We start from the raw sequence: 15,007 nt of genomic DNA, 5'->3' as shown, positions 1-15,007 counted from the left end.
TCATCTCCTGATGATAGAAATGTATCTAGTGACCCATACTTAATGGATTACAGCAGTTGAAAGGAGGTGGCATCGGGGCACGCTACATCAAACCTACCTATTAATTAACAGCTCCAGAACACTAGCAAAACATCTTCTGCACAAAGCCACCATTAAATGAAGTAAATATGAAACAACCTGCTTTTATTTATTTCTGGCTGAATCATTTACTGTAATGAACTCAAAGTCATATGGAATTCTTATGAACTTAGTTTTTAAAGGAAAACTCAAAGGCAAAATCAAAAAATGTCTACTATATAATGTTTGTAATTATTCCTTATCTGCACACAGTAAAGGAATTATTATGCTCCCTAGATTCACTGTTACAGTATAGTTTTTACATTGTAGCATTTGTGTGGCTACTAGAGATGAGCAAATGTTGAAAGATCCAATCTGATTAGATCCCAATAAATATGATTCCAGGTCTAGTTGGTACACTGTGCATGGCAAGAGGAATTAGTGAATGTGCAGTGCCACAGTTATTTAATAGAGTCCTACATGGATATGCCTGGTCGGGAGTGCCGTAATGTCCATGGAAAAGGATGTGCAAACAATGGGGCAGCGCTTCACAGAGGAAAACATCTGTACTGATCTTCTAACAAATATGTACAGATCCTTCTCAATTAATTAGAATATCATCAAAAAGTTAAGTTATTTCAGTAATTCAATTTAAAAAGTGAAACTAATATATTATATAGATTCATTACACACAGAGTGATCTATTTCCAGCATTTATTTCTTTTAATGTTGATGATTATGGCTAATGCCTCATGCACACGACCGCAGCCATGTGCACGGCCATGATTCTCAGGTCGGCCGGCCACGGAGTGACAGCCGCGAGCCGCCCGCAAATTGGGGGCTGTGCATGGCCCTATAGGTATGAATGGGGCCGCAATTCTCCAGTGGATTTTCGTGGGAATTGCGGCCGCAAAAGCACGTTCGTGTGCATGGGGCCTAACAGTTAATGAAAACCCAAAATTTAGTCTCCCAGAAAATTAGAATACCTGGTAAAAGTTGAAGATTGTAGACTCCTGGTGTCACACTCTAATCAGCGAATCAACACAAAACACCTGCAAGGGTTTCCTAAGCCTTTAACTGGTCCAACATTCTGGTTCAGTAGGCTACACAATCATGGGGAAGACTGCTGACCTGACAGTTATGCAGAAGACAGTCATTGACACCCTCCACAAGGAGGAAGCCACAAAAGGACATTGCTAAAGAAGGTGGCTGTTCACAGAGAGCTGTATCCAAGCATATTAATGGAAAGTTGGGAGGGGTAGGCTCCTCAAAATACTGGATGTGGATTGTGACTTACAGCAAGTTTTAAAGGTACCCAACACAATTTCTCAAAAACTGACGTATTTGGTTGAGAGAGAACGATACAGCTTCTATGAATACAGGAGACATAGAATTTGTATCATGAGAAGTAAAAAAAAAAAATGTTAATCAAAGTCAATTTGAAAGTTGATCAAAAACACATTGATTTAATAAATAAAATTCCTTCCAAAGATGTACATAACCTTTTAACTTTGTAATAAAGTATAATATTAACAGGTTCCCGTATATTTACGGCCAGCGGTCAGGGTCTCTAAAGTCCGGCGTATAGTATATATACGGCCGCACTTCAGAGACTGTGCACGCGCGATCGCGTGCACACAGCTCTATGCCCTGGCTGTTGCTAACAGCCATGGGCACTGGGCAGAATGTCAGGGGTCAATCTTTTGGCCCCTGAACATGTGATCGCTGTGACAACCAATCACAGCGATCACATGCATTTCTGCATAGAAAACAGTGTGCACGCGATCGCGTGCACACAGCCCTGTGCCCTCGCTGTTACCAACAGCTCTGGGCACTGGGCAGAGTATCAGGGACCAATCTGATGGTCCCTGAACATGTGGTCGCTGTGACAACCAATCACAGCGATCACATGCATTCCTGCTTATAAAACAGTGTGCACGCGATCGCGTGCACACAGCCCTGTGCCCTCGCTGTTACCAACAGCTCTGGGCACTGGGCAGAGTATCAGGGACCAATCTGATGGTCCCTGAACATGTGGTCGCTGTGAAAACCTATCACAGCGACCACATTTGTTTTATTTTGACTTTTCTGGCAGTAAATCTCCTGCCTCTTTTCTTCTCCTCAAACATTGTTTCAGTTTGAGGAGAAGAAGAGACTCGGGAGAATTGCTGCCAGAAGATTACAGTTACAGTTACAAAAAAATACAGTTACACTCTAAAACATTCTCTGTATAGATAGATTTCTATCTATCTATACAATCTATCTATCCATCTATCTTTTTTTCTATCTATCTACCTTTCTTTCTTTTATTCTATTAGAATAGGCAGGTAGGGAGTATATAATTATATATATCCACATATATATAATATATATAGCAATAGCGGTTTATTTTTTTGTTAGCGGTAGTGTAGATATATATAGCAGTTAGTTTGTGTGTTTTATAAAAAAAAAAAAATAAAAAAAAAAATTTGTTTAGTTAGTGTTAGTGTTAGTTACGTTATGGCGAGGAAGTTGTTTAGCGCCGAGGAGGCATACGCCATGCTGTGGTCTGAGTCGGAGACCGCATCAGAGATGGCGTCCGAGATGGAACCTGTTTTAGGTAGTGACGATGACAGCGTCACTTCAGGTTCATCTTCAGGGGACGTTGTCCCTGATGCAGTCGAAACTGCAGAACATGAAAGCGCAGGGCCAAGTAGCGCTGTAGCACGGGAGAGCCTGGTCCCTCCAGTCCAGGCTCTTGTATGGGCACCTGCCCCATCTTTTGGGCCTAGAATCCACGGATTTACGGCCACTCCTGGCATAACCGTGGACAATACAAATTTTGTCCAAATGGATTACTTCCATTTATTTATAACGGACGACATCCTAAATCAGATTGTCCACGAAACAAATTTATATGCCACGCAATATATAAGGCAGAAACCTTCATCCACCCATGCCAGAGATTGGACGCCCACCAATTTGCAGGAATTAAAATTTTTTTTGGGGCTCACCCTAAATATGGGTATTGTCAAAAAACCCTCCATTAGGTCTTACTGGTCAACAAGACCCGCCCAAGCCACCCCAGTATATTCTGCAGTAATGCCCAGGTCTCGTTATGAGACAATAATGAGGTTCCTCCACTTCAATGACAACGCACAGGCCCCCCCAAGTACCGATGCAAACCGGGATCGGTTGTTCAAAATAAGACCGCTAATAAATTCCCTGAATAATTTATTTCTGCAACTCTACACCCCTGAGCAGAATGTAAGTGTGGACGAATCCCTCCTCAACTTTCATGGCAGACTTAGCTTTCGCCAATATCTACCTTCCAAAAGGGCAAGATATGGCGTTAAGCTCTACAAATTGTGTGAAAGCGGGTCAGGATATACCACCGCCTTCAGGATTTATGAAGGGCGGGACCGCACAATAAATGTTCCTGGATGCCCCCCTGATCTTTCCACCAGCAGTAAGATTGTGTGGGAGATAATGCAGCCTCTGCTTCACAAGGGGTACCACCTGTACTGTGACAATTTTTATTCGAGTGTGCCCCTGTTTAGGCATTTGCATGCTGCAAGGACTGGGGCATGTGGTACCATGCGCAAAAACCGAATTGGTTTTCCACAGCAATTAGTGGGGAAGCGCATGGTAAAGGGGGACTCCTGTGCTTAGGCATCTGAAGAATTGCTGGCGGTCAAGTTCAGGGATCGCAAAGATGTGTATGTGCTAAGCACGATTCATACCGCAGGAACAGTGGCAGTGAGGGAAAGGGGGGCAACATCGGACAAGCACAAACCAGTGAGCGTGTCCGAATATAACAAGTACATGGGGGGGTGGATTTAAGCGACCAGGTTTTACAGCCCTATTTAGTAAAACGCAAAACTAAAACCTGGTACAAAAAGGTGGCCATTTATTTGTTACAGGTGGCCATCCACAATTCATTTGTGCTGTATAAAAAAAACAGAGGCAGAGACACATACCTGGATTTCCAGGAAAAAATTATTGAAGGCCTCATTTTTGATGTTCAGGACACCCGAGAATGCCCCCAGTCTGAGGATGTCACGCGACTGACTGAAAGACACTTCATCAGTCGGATTCCCCCAACAGCAACCAGAAGCAACCCCCAGAAAAAGTGCCGCGTCTGCAGAAAAGACGGGCACCGCAAAGATTCCCGATATTTCTGTCCCTCATGTCCCTCGCAACCAGGCCTGTGCATTGAACCATGTTTTAAAAAATACCACACTGTTCTGAATTATTAGATTTTAGTTAATTTGTTGAAAATATGTTTGCCCTACATTACGTTTTTATTTTTCCCATGATTTTACTCCAAGGGTGGGGGAGGGAATGGGTGGGGGGTGGATGTCATGTTTGATGTTCTCTAAAGTTCATCTGCTGGAGAGCTCCATTTGCATTAACCTGCAATTTCTTATTTTAGAAAACCCCAAAAAATAAATTCCCATTATACCCCTAGATGAATATTTTGGGATTTCTGCTTCAAGAGCAGATATTTTGGAAGTGTTATAGAAACTCTGTTGTGTTTTGTAAAACCAGCATTGAAAAAAAGCGATTTGTGAAATAAGCTTCTTCTATCGTCCGCCCTCCTACATCTCTATGTGATAAATAAGGCCACATATTTGGTATCCCCATGCACGGGAGAAGTGGCAGAATGTGAACGGAGATTAATTTTGACCGTGGTCCATTTTGTGTGTGAAAAAGCTAGTATAAACCGACGCATTTGCTAAAAAATTGCTAATTTTATTTTGATCCATCTTATTCAAGAAACTTTCAGAAGAAAACTGGACTGTCTAAAAATATAATAAACCCCTTGAAGAAAACCTTGTGGGGTCTACTTGTGTGAATGAAGTCATTTATGGGGTGTTTCTAATCTTTCAGCAGCATTAGGCCCCCCAGAAAACAGTATGCGGCTATAAAATCAAATGCAGAATTCCTGGACCGAAAAGGCCAAAAAGCCTCTTTTTATGCCAAGCCCTGGCACATGCCCGCACAGCGAATAAGGCACACATATTTGGTATCCCCATGCACGGGAGAAGTGGAAGAACGTGAAAGGAGATGAATTTTGGCCGTGGTCTATACCGTGTGTGACAAATACTAGCCTAAACTGACGCATTTGCTAAAAAAGTGCTGATTTTATTTTGGTCCATCTTATTCAAGAAACTTTCAGAAGAAAACTGGACTTGCTAAAAATATGATAAACCCCTTGAAGGAAACCTTGTGGGGTCTACTTGTGTGAATGAAGTCATTTATGGGGTGTTTCTAATGTTTCAGCAGCATTACGCCCCCCAGAAAACAGTATGCGGCTATAAAATCAAATGCAAAATTCCTGGACCGAAAAGGACAAAAAGCCTCCTTTTATGCCAAGCCCTGGCACATGCCCGCACAGTGAATAAGGCACACATATTTGGTATCCCCATGCACGGGAGAAGTGGAAGAACGTGAAAGGAGATGAATTTTGGCCGTGGACTATACCGTGTGTGAAAAATACTAGCCTAAACTGACGCATTTGCTAAAAAAGTCCTGATTTTATTTTGTTCCATCTTATTCAAGAAACTTTCAGAAGAAAACTGGCCGTGGTCCATACCGTGTGTGAAAAATGCTAGCATAAACTGGCGCAATTGCTAAATTCTTGCATTTTTTTCCAATTTTGCCCACTTTAGAGAAAAAAATAAAAATGATATATACTGACAAATGCCACTAAAACAAAGCCCTATCTGTCCTTTAAAAAGAGTGTAAAATTCAAAGATGAACTTTATTCACCTGCAGAGTTATAGTCATCTAAAGAAGCGCATAGCAAAATTGTGAAATTTGCTCTGGTCATTTAGCTGTAAAACAGCCTAGTCCTTAACCGGTTAATGTATTTTATTAAGACAGGCACCTTAGAATATATAATACATTAATATCAACTATATAATTACATAATATTACAATCACCCAGGGAAAATATATTTAAAAAAATATATACATACATATATTGGGATTAAAAACTGAAATTTTTTTTTTATAAAAATAAAAATCAAGAAATTATAACAGCAAATATCTCTCAGTTAAAAACACACTTTACATGATAAATTGTATATATATATTTTTTTCTCTGTACTATGCACGGTTCCATTTATTTCTTAACACTATAGAAGTAGTCTTATCGGCAAGTGTGACTGTTTCAAAAAGTCTTTTAATAGCAATTATTGACTATTACTTTATAGTTTTGCTTCACATATATGTATCTCCCCAAGCTGTGCATAATGACTTCATTTCCACTTTTTTTTAAATCATGTTTCCAGTGTAAATGATTTAATTTTGAAATACATATTTGTAAAAAAAATAAATATATATATTAATTAAGATGACTTGAAATTTTAGATACGATAAACATTTTTTGAGGATAAAAAATGAATGGTGGGGTAAACATACTACTATTTTTTAAAGTTATGTCATGCCACAATTTTCGTTACTCTCTCTAAAAGGATATTGTGTGGTGTGTGATTGACAAATTTTTTCCTCTCCTACCCTGGCAGTAAATAAAGAAAATGCACATTAGTACCATGGGGCGGTAAGCAACTGTTAGTAAGTCTCCCCTATAGTGTTTCTGTTCTATAAATGTATATTGTAAAAATTTGTGCTCCTTTTATACACTGTTAAAGTATGGTTTCAACATTGTAGCAGGTAGTGGTTATCCCAATTTAGTTGGAAATTAAGCATCTTGTGACCAGACTAAAATAAAAAATGTTTTATATTAAATATAACGTCAGAAGTTTTGACTGGTGGGGGTCTGAGCACTGAGAAATCCCACCGATCGCTAAAACGAAGCAGCAGAAGCGGGTGAGCGCTCAGCCGCTTGGTTTCTGATCAGCTTTTCTTGGAAAGCCGATGTAGTGTATGGCTTCAATAGAAAGTCTATGAGCCGATCAGAAACTAAGTGGCTCAGCACTCACCCGAGAGCTTCTGCTGCTTCCTTTTAGCGATCGGCGGGGGTCTCAGTGCTCGGACCCCCACCGATAAAAACTTCTGACATGTCACTATGACATGTCAGAAATTTGTTGAAAGTTTAGTTACACTTTAAAGGAATATTGTGGTTTCAGCATAGCATATTCATTGTATAATGAAAGTTATTTCATTTTCTGATATAATTTGTGTAGCAATTCACTGCATAAAGTCAGTGAATGGAACATTTACTGTTCACTTCCATGGAATGTAAACCCGTCCTGGTCATGTGATACTCACACTGGTGGATGGTTCATTACACGAGAGATCTCTGATAACTGTACTGGCACAAAGAAACCGAGCGCCTGTGTCCATCAAATGACTAGGCAGAGTTTTATTCTCCGGAAGTAAACAATCAATTTCCCATTCATTGACAGCAAGCAAAGATATTGGAATAACTTTTCATTATACAATGAATAAGCTTTATTTCCTGGAACCAGAACATACTTTTAACTACAGGAGGAACCGAGGATCGGAGAAACAGAGCGTTGCTATCTACTTTTTTTTCCCACTTGTAATGATCTTTGTAGAAAACAGTACAATTGTAGGAACTCTTGGCAAGTACATTGTTGTGTTTTTGACCATTACCCAAAAAATTATAAACGAAAAAATTATGGATATTATGAAAATGCTGCTAGAATTCACAATGATGTTCGGATGACATCTAAATCCTGATAATGCTAATGTAAGTTAGGTTGGCTAGAATTGGGTTGGGTACCTTCTGTGATCTCTACACAGGGCCCCATTTAGTCGACTAGCACTCCAATGGCCCATGCACAAACTCTTGAGTTGTACAGAGCTCTAATAAGAAACCCACAGAGGTCTATGGAGCTCCAATGCATCAAAGGAATCCCACAGGAAACAAAATATTGTGGCATGCTCCATCCTTACTTAGCAACAGTGACGATTTTTTAATGCGACTGTCAGTTGTTTGGGGCCCACAAATACACAGGGTTTATGCTACTTGGCTTCAAAAGTTGTGTTTCTGTGCAAATTTGAGGGCGTTTCCAGCTAGAACGGGACCTGATTTAGAACCGTCTGCTGTCAGTGAAATCAACGGACAGCGCACAGACCTATGCAACTCCATGAGGCTATTCAGACATGCGTGATTTGTCACGCAGCGTGTTTCCAATGCGTGAAATTTGCTGCGTGAAAAATCACGTCCGTGTGCTGTCCGTCATTTTCAAGGCACCCATTGACTTTAATGGGTGCGTGATCCGCAAATACGCACCAGAATAGGAAAATGGGAAATCCCCTGCTCAATACGCAACAAAATTTGCAGATTTCATATGCAGATTTTGCCACACATTCATTGCGGATTTGCCACGATTTTACAGCAGAAAAAAATTGTCCCAAACAGCTGAACATGCCCTAAGGGACTAAGGTAATGAATTTTATGGCTCACAATTACAAGTGGAATGCTCCATGCTGAGCAATTCAGGAGCAAGTGTCTTATATAGGGTTCATGCATAGGTGGCTGTTTATGTCCGTCCTGGACCCATTTTGTCTACAAGTCGCCCTAGTTACAGTATAATCATGTCACACAATCCACTCCAAGGACTCTAGAAGCAATAAAACAGAGACTGCTGCAAGAAAGAGACCTTTGTCACAGTCTGAGTTGTCAGGTAGCTGAGCAATCGATTAAGACACTTGACTTGACGCTTGGATTTGAATCTCCTGCTACTGTAATGTATGATCTCAGATGTCAAAAAATGCTGTGATGTCTTAGGAGTTAATATTTATCTCCCCGTTAATAGCCCCAGTTCTCCATTTAAATAGTTTTACAACAAATCTTTTTTATATACAACCTGCAATTAAGATTTATGACCCGCTTGAATACAGCTTTGTTTTTGTATCGGACAAGTAGCGTTTACTATGTTTCGAGAACTCCTGTGGTGTGTCTGAGAAGCATCTCCCAAGATTAATGATGTGATTACTTTAAGCGGTCATCTGTATATATATTCCTTCTGTTGTGTGCGGCTGTTACAATCATTGTTACAAAGCAAGAAGATTTTATGGTCAAAGGGACATTTCCAGGATGAAGTCTAAAGATAAATCGGAGGGGCCAGAAAAAAGAAGCAGGAGAAGACCCTTGACCAACTTAGAAGTATGGTTCATCGCGCTGCTGGTGATGTTCGTATGTGTCTGTGTCGGGTTGATAGTGTTTGCATGGATTGCAATAAAAGATCTACGCTCAGGTAAGACCCTTTGGCCAGGATTACACACGCAGTTTTTGATGCAGTTTTTGACTCCATTTTTAAAGCCAAACCCAGAAGTGGACACAAATGAAAGGAGACGTATCAGTCTTTTCTTTAGACCTTTTCTTCCTTTTGGGTCCACTTCTGGCTTTGGCTAAAAAAACGGAGCAAATAATTTCATCAAAAATGCACGTGTGATCCTGACCTTTAAATGCTGGAATAGATAATTTTTAGTATTGTCCCTTTTTTTCTCTACACTCTCTCCATATCTGCACCATAACTCATTTTATGTTTGTACAGATAGTCTGATAACACATATTTGTTATGCTTGACATAAAGTATAATGTAGCAGAAGTAAATTTGTTATTTTAACCGCTTCCCTATATATGCCGTATATATACGGCGCACGTCGGATGGGCAAGTATGGAGTGGGCTCACGGGCCGAGCCCGCTCCATAGAACGAGGGTGCCGGCTGTGTGTTACAGCCGACACTTCAGCGTAATGAGCAGTGTCCCGCTCAAGTGAGATCCCACCCATTTAACCCGTTAAATTCTGCGGTCAATAGCGACCGCGGCATTTAATTAACTAGAAACAGGGGAGTGGCCTCCTGTAACATTGCAACGCCCCCCCACCCCCATGACGCAATCGCGGGGATGCCGTTGGTCGGCATGGGGGCCTGATGAAGGCACCCAGGTCTGTCAACTTTCTACTCCTATGAAACTCTTCATAGGAGACTGTCGGTATCACGATATACAGCAATACATTAGGATTGCAGGATATCATGCAAGCGATCCAATGAGCGCTGGTTCAAGTGAAAAACTGTAAAATAACGTTTTTTAAGAGATAAAAAAATTATAAACAAGTAAAAAAAAAAACTTTTTACATTTTCCCTCAAGCTCAATATAAAAAAAATTAACAAAACTAGTATTAACACGTTTGTAAAAGTCTGAACTTTTACAATATTTTTTGGTCACTTCATCTCCAACAAAAAATGGAATAAAGTGATCAAAAAGTCTCATGTACCCCAGGATGGTACCAACAGAAACCACAGCTCCCCCCACAAAAAATAAGTCCTCATACCGCTCAATTTACGAAAAAATAAATATTAGAATATGGCGACAAAACTACAATTTTCTTTTTAAAAATCAGATTTTTCCTTGTAAAAGTAGTAAAATATGAAAAAAAACAATATAAATTTGATATCAAAGTAATCATATTGACCCGCAGAATAAAGTTAACCTGCCATTTTTACCGCACAGTGAACGCCGTAAAAACAAAACCCCCCAAAAGATTGAGGAATCTCAGTTTTTTTCCTGTTCCACCCCACAATTTTTTTTTTCCAGTTTCCGAATACATTATATCATACAATAAATGGTGCCATGAACTTGTCCCACAAAAAAACAAGCCCTCCTAAGGCAATATTGATGGAAAAATAAAAAAATGATGGCTTTTGGAAGGTGGGGAGGAAAAAACGAAAGTGAGAATCCGAAAAATGGCTGCAGTGGGAAATTGCATACATTATAATCACAATATGTTGTGATGTTTGTGGCTTGACTTAATAGGAGATATGAGCGATCAATTCTACACTAATCAAATTAGGTCTAAATTTTCCAAAAGTTTCAGAGTTTACAAAATCTGAAACTTTTGGGGATCGCGGTGCACAAATTGCGGCAAAATGACGGCCACCAGTGGCTATTATGCTGGCTTGCCATTTAAGGGGTTGGCCACTTTGTTTATTTTCACTAATGTGGGAAACTTAGTACTGAAGATAAATCTAGATAAAGCTACTGGATTATCTGACTTTATAGAGTTGTAATGAGGCTCAATTGATTCAAACCCACAGATTTAAATGACATAAATGAAATTAAGATACATATGGTATGTGTTAACATTGTGCGTCAATGTGCAGGGATTGAAGGTTTGTTTAAAATTCTAAAAATAAAATCTTCATTTCCCAAAAACAATGCCACTATAGTCCTCGGGCAGGGACTGATATTGCAGCTAATCCCCATTCTCTAAGGCCAGAATCACACACACAGTTTTGATGCAGTATTTAGCTCTGTTTTTTTAAAACCAAACACAGAAGTGGATCTTAATGGAAGAAAAGATAAAAAGAAAAGACTCATGCATCTCCTTTCTTTTGTGTCCACTTTTTGGTTTGGCTCAGAAAACTGCCACAAATACTGCTTCATAATTGTGCGTGTGATCCTGGCCTTATCATATTATCACGTAACTGTATGTGATAAGGGTTAAGGGGAAGTATGGAGCGGGCTAACAGGCTGAGCATGCTCCATACCCAATGGGTGATGTCTGTGTTATACAGCCTTAAATGCAGCGGTCAGCCGAAACCACGGAATTTAAATTGTTAGAATCAGGGGGTGCCGATGGTTGTTATGTGATGACGGCCCCCAGGTCCGCCATCTTTGTACTCCTTTGAAGCCCTGTCTCTTGGAAGGCAGGGAGTGAAAAACGAAAATAAAAAAATGGCTTAGTCTTGAAGGGGTTAAAGACATTTTCTCACTTAGACAAACCCTTTTCAAATGCCCTATTAGGACATATGATATCAAAGAGTCCCATGCATCCCTCTCTATGAGCCGGAGTGGAAAGCAGCTAACAACGAGGCAACCAGCATTTTTAATTCTGCAGGATGCCAAGTTATCTCAAAAGTAGCTAAATATTAAGATCTAGGCCTCATGCACACGACCGTAAGAGCTTTTACTGTCCGCAATTACGGATCTGACGGCTACGGACACACATCCGTAGCCATCCGCAATTGCGGTAGCACCCATAGACTTTTATAGGCGAGTCCGTGCTGCAATTGCGGACAAGATTAGGACTTGTTCTATATTTTGTGGATCATTTGTACGGCACGGTCACACATCCGTAAATATACAGAAAGGTGACCGTGGCCAAAACAAATAAATGGGTCCGCAACTACGGTTTTGTTCATGAGGCCTTAACAACAATGGCCAATTTATGGGCTTATAGTATATTTACATTTTTTGAGGGTGGCTACATGGATGCAGACAGCAACAATAAAGCAATATAGAATTAGTAAAGATAACAAATAATTAATAACTGTATCTATGCTAGGGTCTTCACCCCCTATAGCTACACCCCTGGTAGAGGTTTTCACAGTTATAGCTACCTGGATCATTATCACTTCCTTAACTGCAGTGCCGGCTCAGCTATTCTCGCGCTATCTATGAGGCTAGTATTGCTTATTATTGATACAGCTGCTTGGCACAGCGACAGTGGCTATAAAGTGATGGACGGGAGCCTGTGGTGTTGGAAGTGGCTCCTTTTATTAAAGCGTTTTGGACCTGAACTGAAAAATGTTTATCTCTCCAGGTTCCCATGCTACTAAATTATTTATTATTCATCGCTATACTGTAGGTATTATTTCATGCTAGTCACATTCTCCTGTCAAGTTATTAGCATTTTTGTTTAGCACCTGTATCATTTAATAATAGCAACATCACCATATTTTTGTTATTTCTGTCTGAAAAGCAGCTGCATAAAACCCTCGCCTTTATTTACTTAAACACATTACCAACATTTTGTTATGTTCAATTAAATCCAAGTGCAATTTCCATGTTTTAAAAAAAGAAAAGAAAATTCCACTTGCAATAAAATCATGAGCTAGAATTACACACATTCATTGAATTAAGTGGTCAAGAGAAACAATGCAAGTCAGTACTCAGTGACTTAAATAGGTTTATATATATATATATATATATATATACACATATATATATACACATATATATACATATATATGTGTGTGTGTGTGTGTGTGTGTGTATACATACATATGGGTGTAACTATAGTCGTAGCAACCAAAGCAGCTGCTATGCGGTCCAGAGGTTTAGGGGGCCCATTCAGGTGCAAGAACATTATCCCATTTAGTGGGGAATAACTAGTTGGTGGCTTTCTGATATCTGGCTCTACTATGAGGGTTATCTAATATATTGTACTATCATCAGTACATGCAATTATTGCTACTAGAGCTTTTATTTCAGTTTCCTGTCACTAGGTAGTGGTGGCCCATCTAATTTTCCTATGGTGCCCAATGAATTGTAGTTACCCCAGTATGTATATATATTTCATATTTTGTGACTATGCATAAGAGAACACCACATTTCCATACGCACACACAGCAAGACCAATGTTATCAATCATTTAAGCAGTCTAAATATAGTAAAATACTGTCACCTAGGTTATTTGAGACTCGTTGCTATGGATATACTGCCAAACAACTAACATCTTAGGGTTGTCAGGGAGCACGTCCATAGCAGCTAGTTTGTCACACATTAGTCAGGTCTCCAGTACTAGACTAAATTAGCACTGAGCTAAAAACAGAGGAGCAAAGAGGATTTACAGTATTCAAATTGGTTTATTTTTCTACCAGCCGTAGAAATAAACTTAAAAAATAAGTGGAAGACCATACTGTAGTTGCCGATAGTCCCGGGACCTTCCCGAATATACAGACAATCCCGGCAAATTACTGTCCCAAACGTGTCCTGGTAACTGCCTTATTCAATTGTATCTGCATCCTCAGAACGCAGATACAATTAAATATTATGGCACGGCAGGAAACTATCCACTCCCTACTCTGTCATTCACTCATCCAGGAGCAGAATCCTCATCCAGTGTGTTGCTAAAGCTCTGGCCGGGGATTCCGCTCCTAGAGGTATCCTCTGCCATATATGTCCATATATGGACAGTGAGGTAAGGGGCTTCTCCTGGACCAGAATCCCCTGTGGAAAGTGCCATCTATAACCACCTGTAGAAAATGACACACACGCCCCTCTGTAAAAAGTGCCATACCCCTGTGTGGATAGTGCCCCAGACAGCCCCCTGAAGATAGTGTCACAATCACCCCTGTAGATAGTGCCATCTCCTGTAGATAGCGCCCCACACAGCCCCCTGTAGATAGTGCCCCACACACCACACCCTGTCAACAGCGCTACACCCCCCTCCCTGTAGATAGCTCAATTGGGGCTCCCTCTAGGAGAGGAATCTCCTGCCAGAGCGTTTCTGACACTCTAGCCGGGGATTCCTCTCTTAAAGGAGCCCCTGACGTCACTGTCCATATATGGACAGTGACGTCAGGGGCTCCTCCTGGACCGGAATCCCTGGCCAGAGTGCTCCTAGAGGTAGCCCTTGACATCACTGTCCATATAAGAAGAGTGACACCAGGGACTCCTCCAGGAGAGGAATCCCCGGCCAGGGTGTTGCTAACACTCTGATCGGGGTTCCGCTCCTAGAGATCGCCCCTGAAGTCACTGTTCATATATGGACAGTGACAAATGGGGCTCCTCCAGGAGAGAAATCCCCAGCCAGAGTGTCAGAGCAGTGGCGGATTAAGTAGACCATGGGCCCTGGGCTGTTACCCAAACTTGGGCCCCCCTTCCGTACCGCTGCCCTGCCGCTGCCTTGTAGATAACTATTTTTAAGACTACCTTTTTGGGCAAGCATTAACAAATGAGTGTTACAATTCCACTTGTCACAGGGCTGTGTCCCTACATACTGACAGTATCACACTGTGCAGGGACACGTCCTCCTTATTAGGGGAATTGTCTAGCAGTCCTGGACTGCAGAAAAACTTTGTGAAATACAAGGATTTCCTATAATAAACATGTCAGGAGAGGTGACAGATTCTCTGTAAATCTAGTGACTCACAGTTGACGATGTCTTAGATGCTAGTAGTTTTTTTTCCTCTTTTCTTCTCCATCCGATCCAGAGCTCATGACGACTTCTCCCGGCCATGA

At 40.7% G+C, this 15,007-nt stretch overlaps 1 protein-coding gene across 1 annotated transcript in view; it reads left to right on the top strand.

Annotated features, from left to right (window-relative positions):
• The first annotated feature begins 9,073 nt into the window (after positions 1-9,073).
• TMPRSS15 (transmembrane serine protease 15) overlaps positions 9,074-15,007 on the top strand; it is a 259,431-nt gene continuing 253,497 nt past the window's right edge. The window contains exon 1 of the mRNA XM_075851216.1: positions 9,074-9,233. Within this exon, the coding sequence (XP_075707331.1) occupies positions 9,074-9,233 (160 nt within the window). The remainder of the gene's footprint in view (positions 9,234-15,007) is intronic.

This window comes from Rhinoderma darwinii, chromosome 2 (genome assembly GCF_050947455.1).
Source record: "Rhinoderma darwinii isolate aRhiDar2 chromosome 2, aRhiDar2.hap1, whole genome shotgun sequence".
NCBI classification, from domain to species: Eukaryota; Metazoa; Chordata; class Amphibia; order Anura; family Rhinodermatidae; genus Rhinoderma; species Rhinoderma darwinii.
The sequence above is the reverse complement of the archived record's forward strand: the minus strand, read 5'-3'. Positions and strand labels throughout refer to the sequence as shown.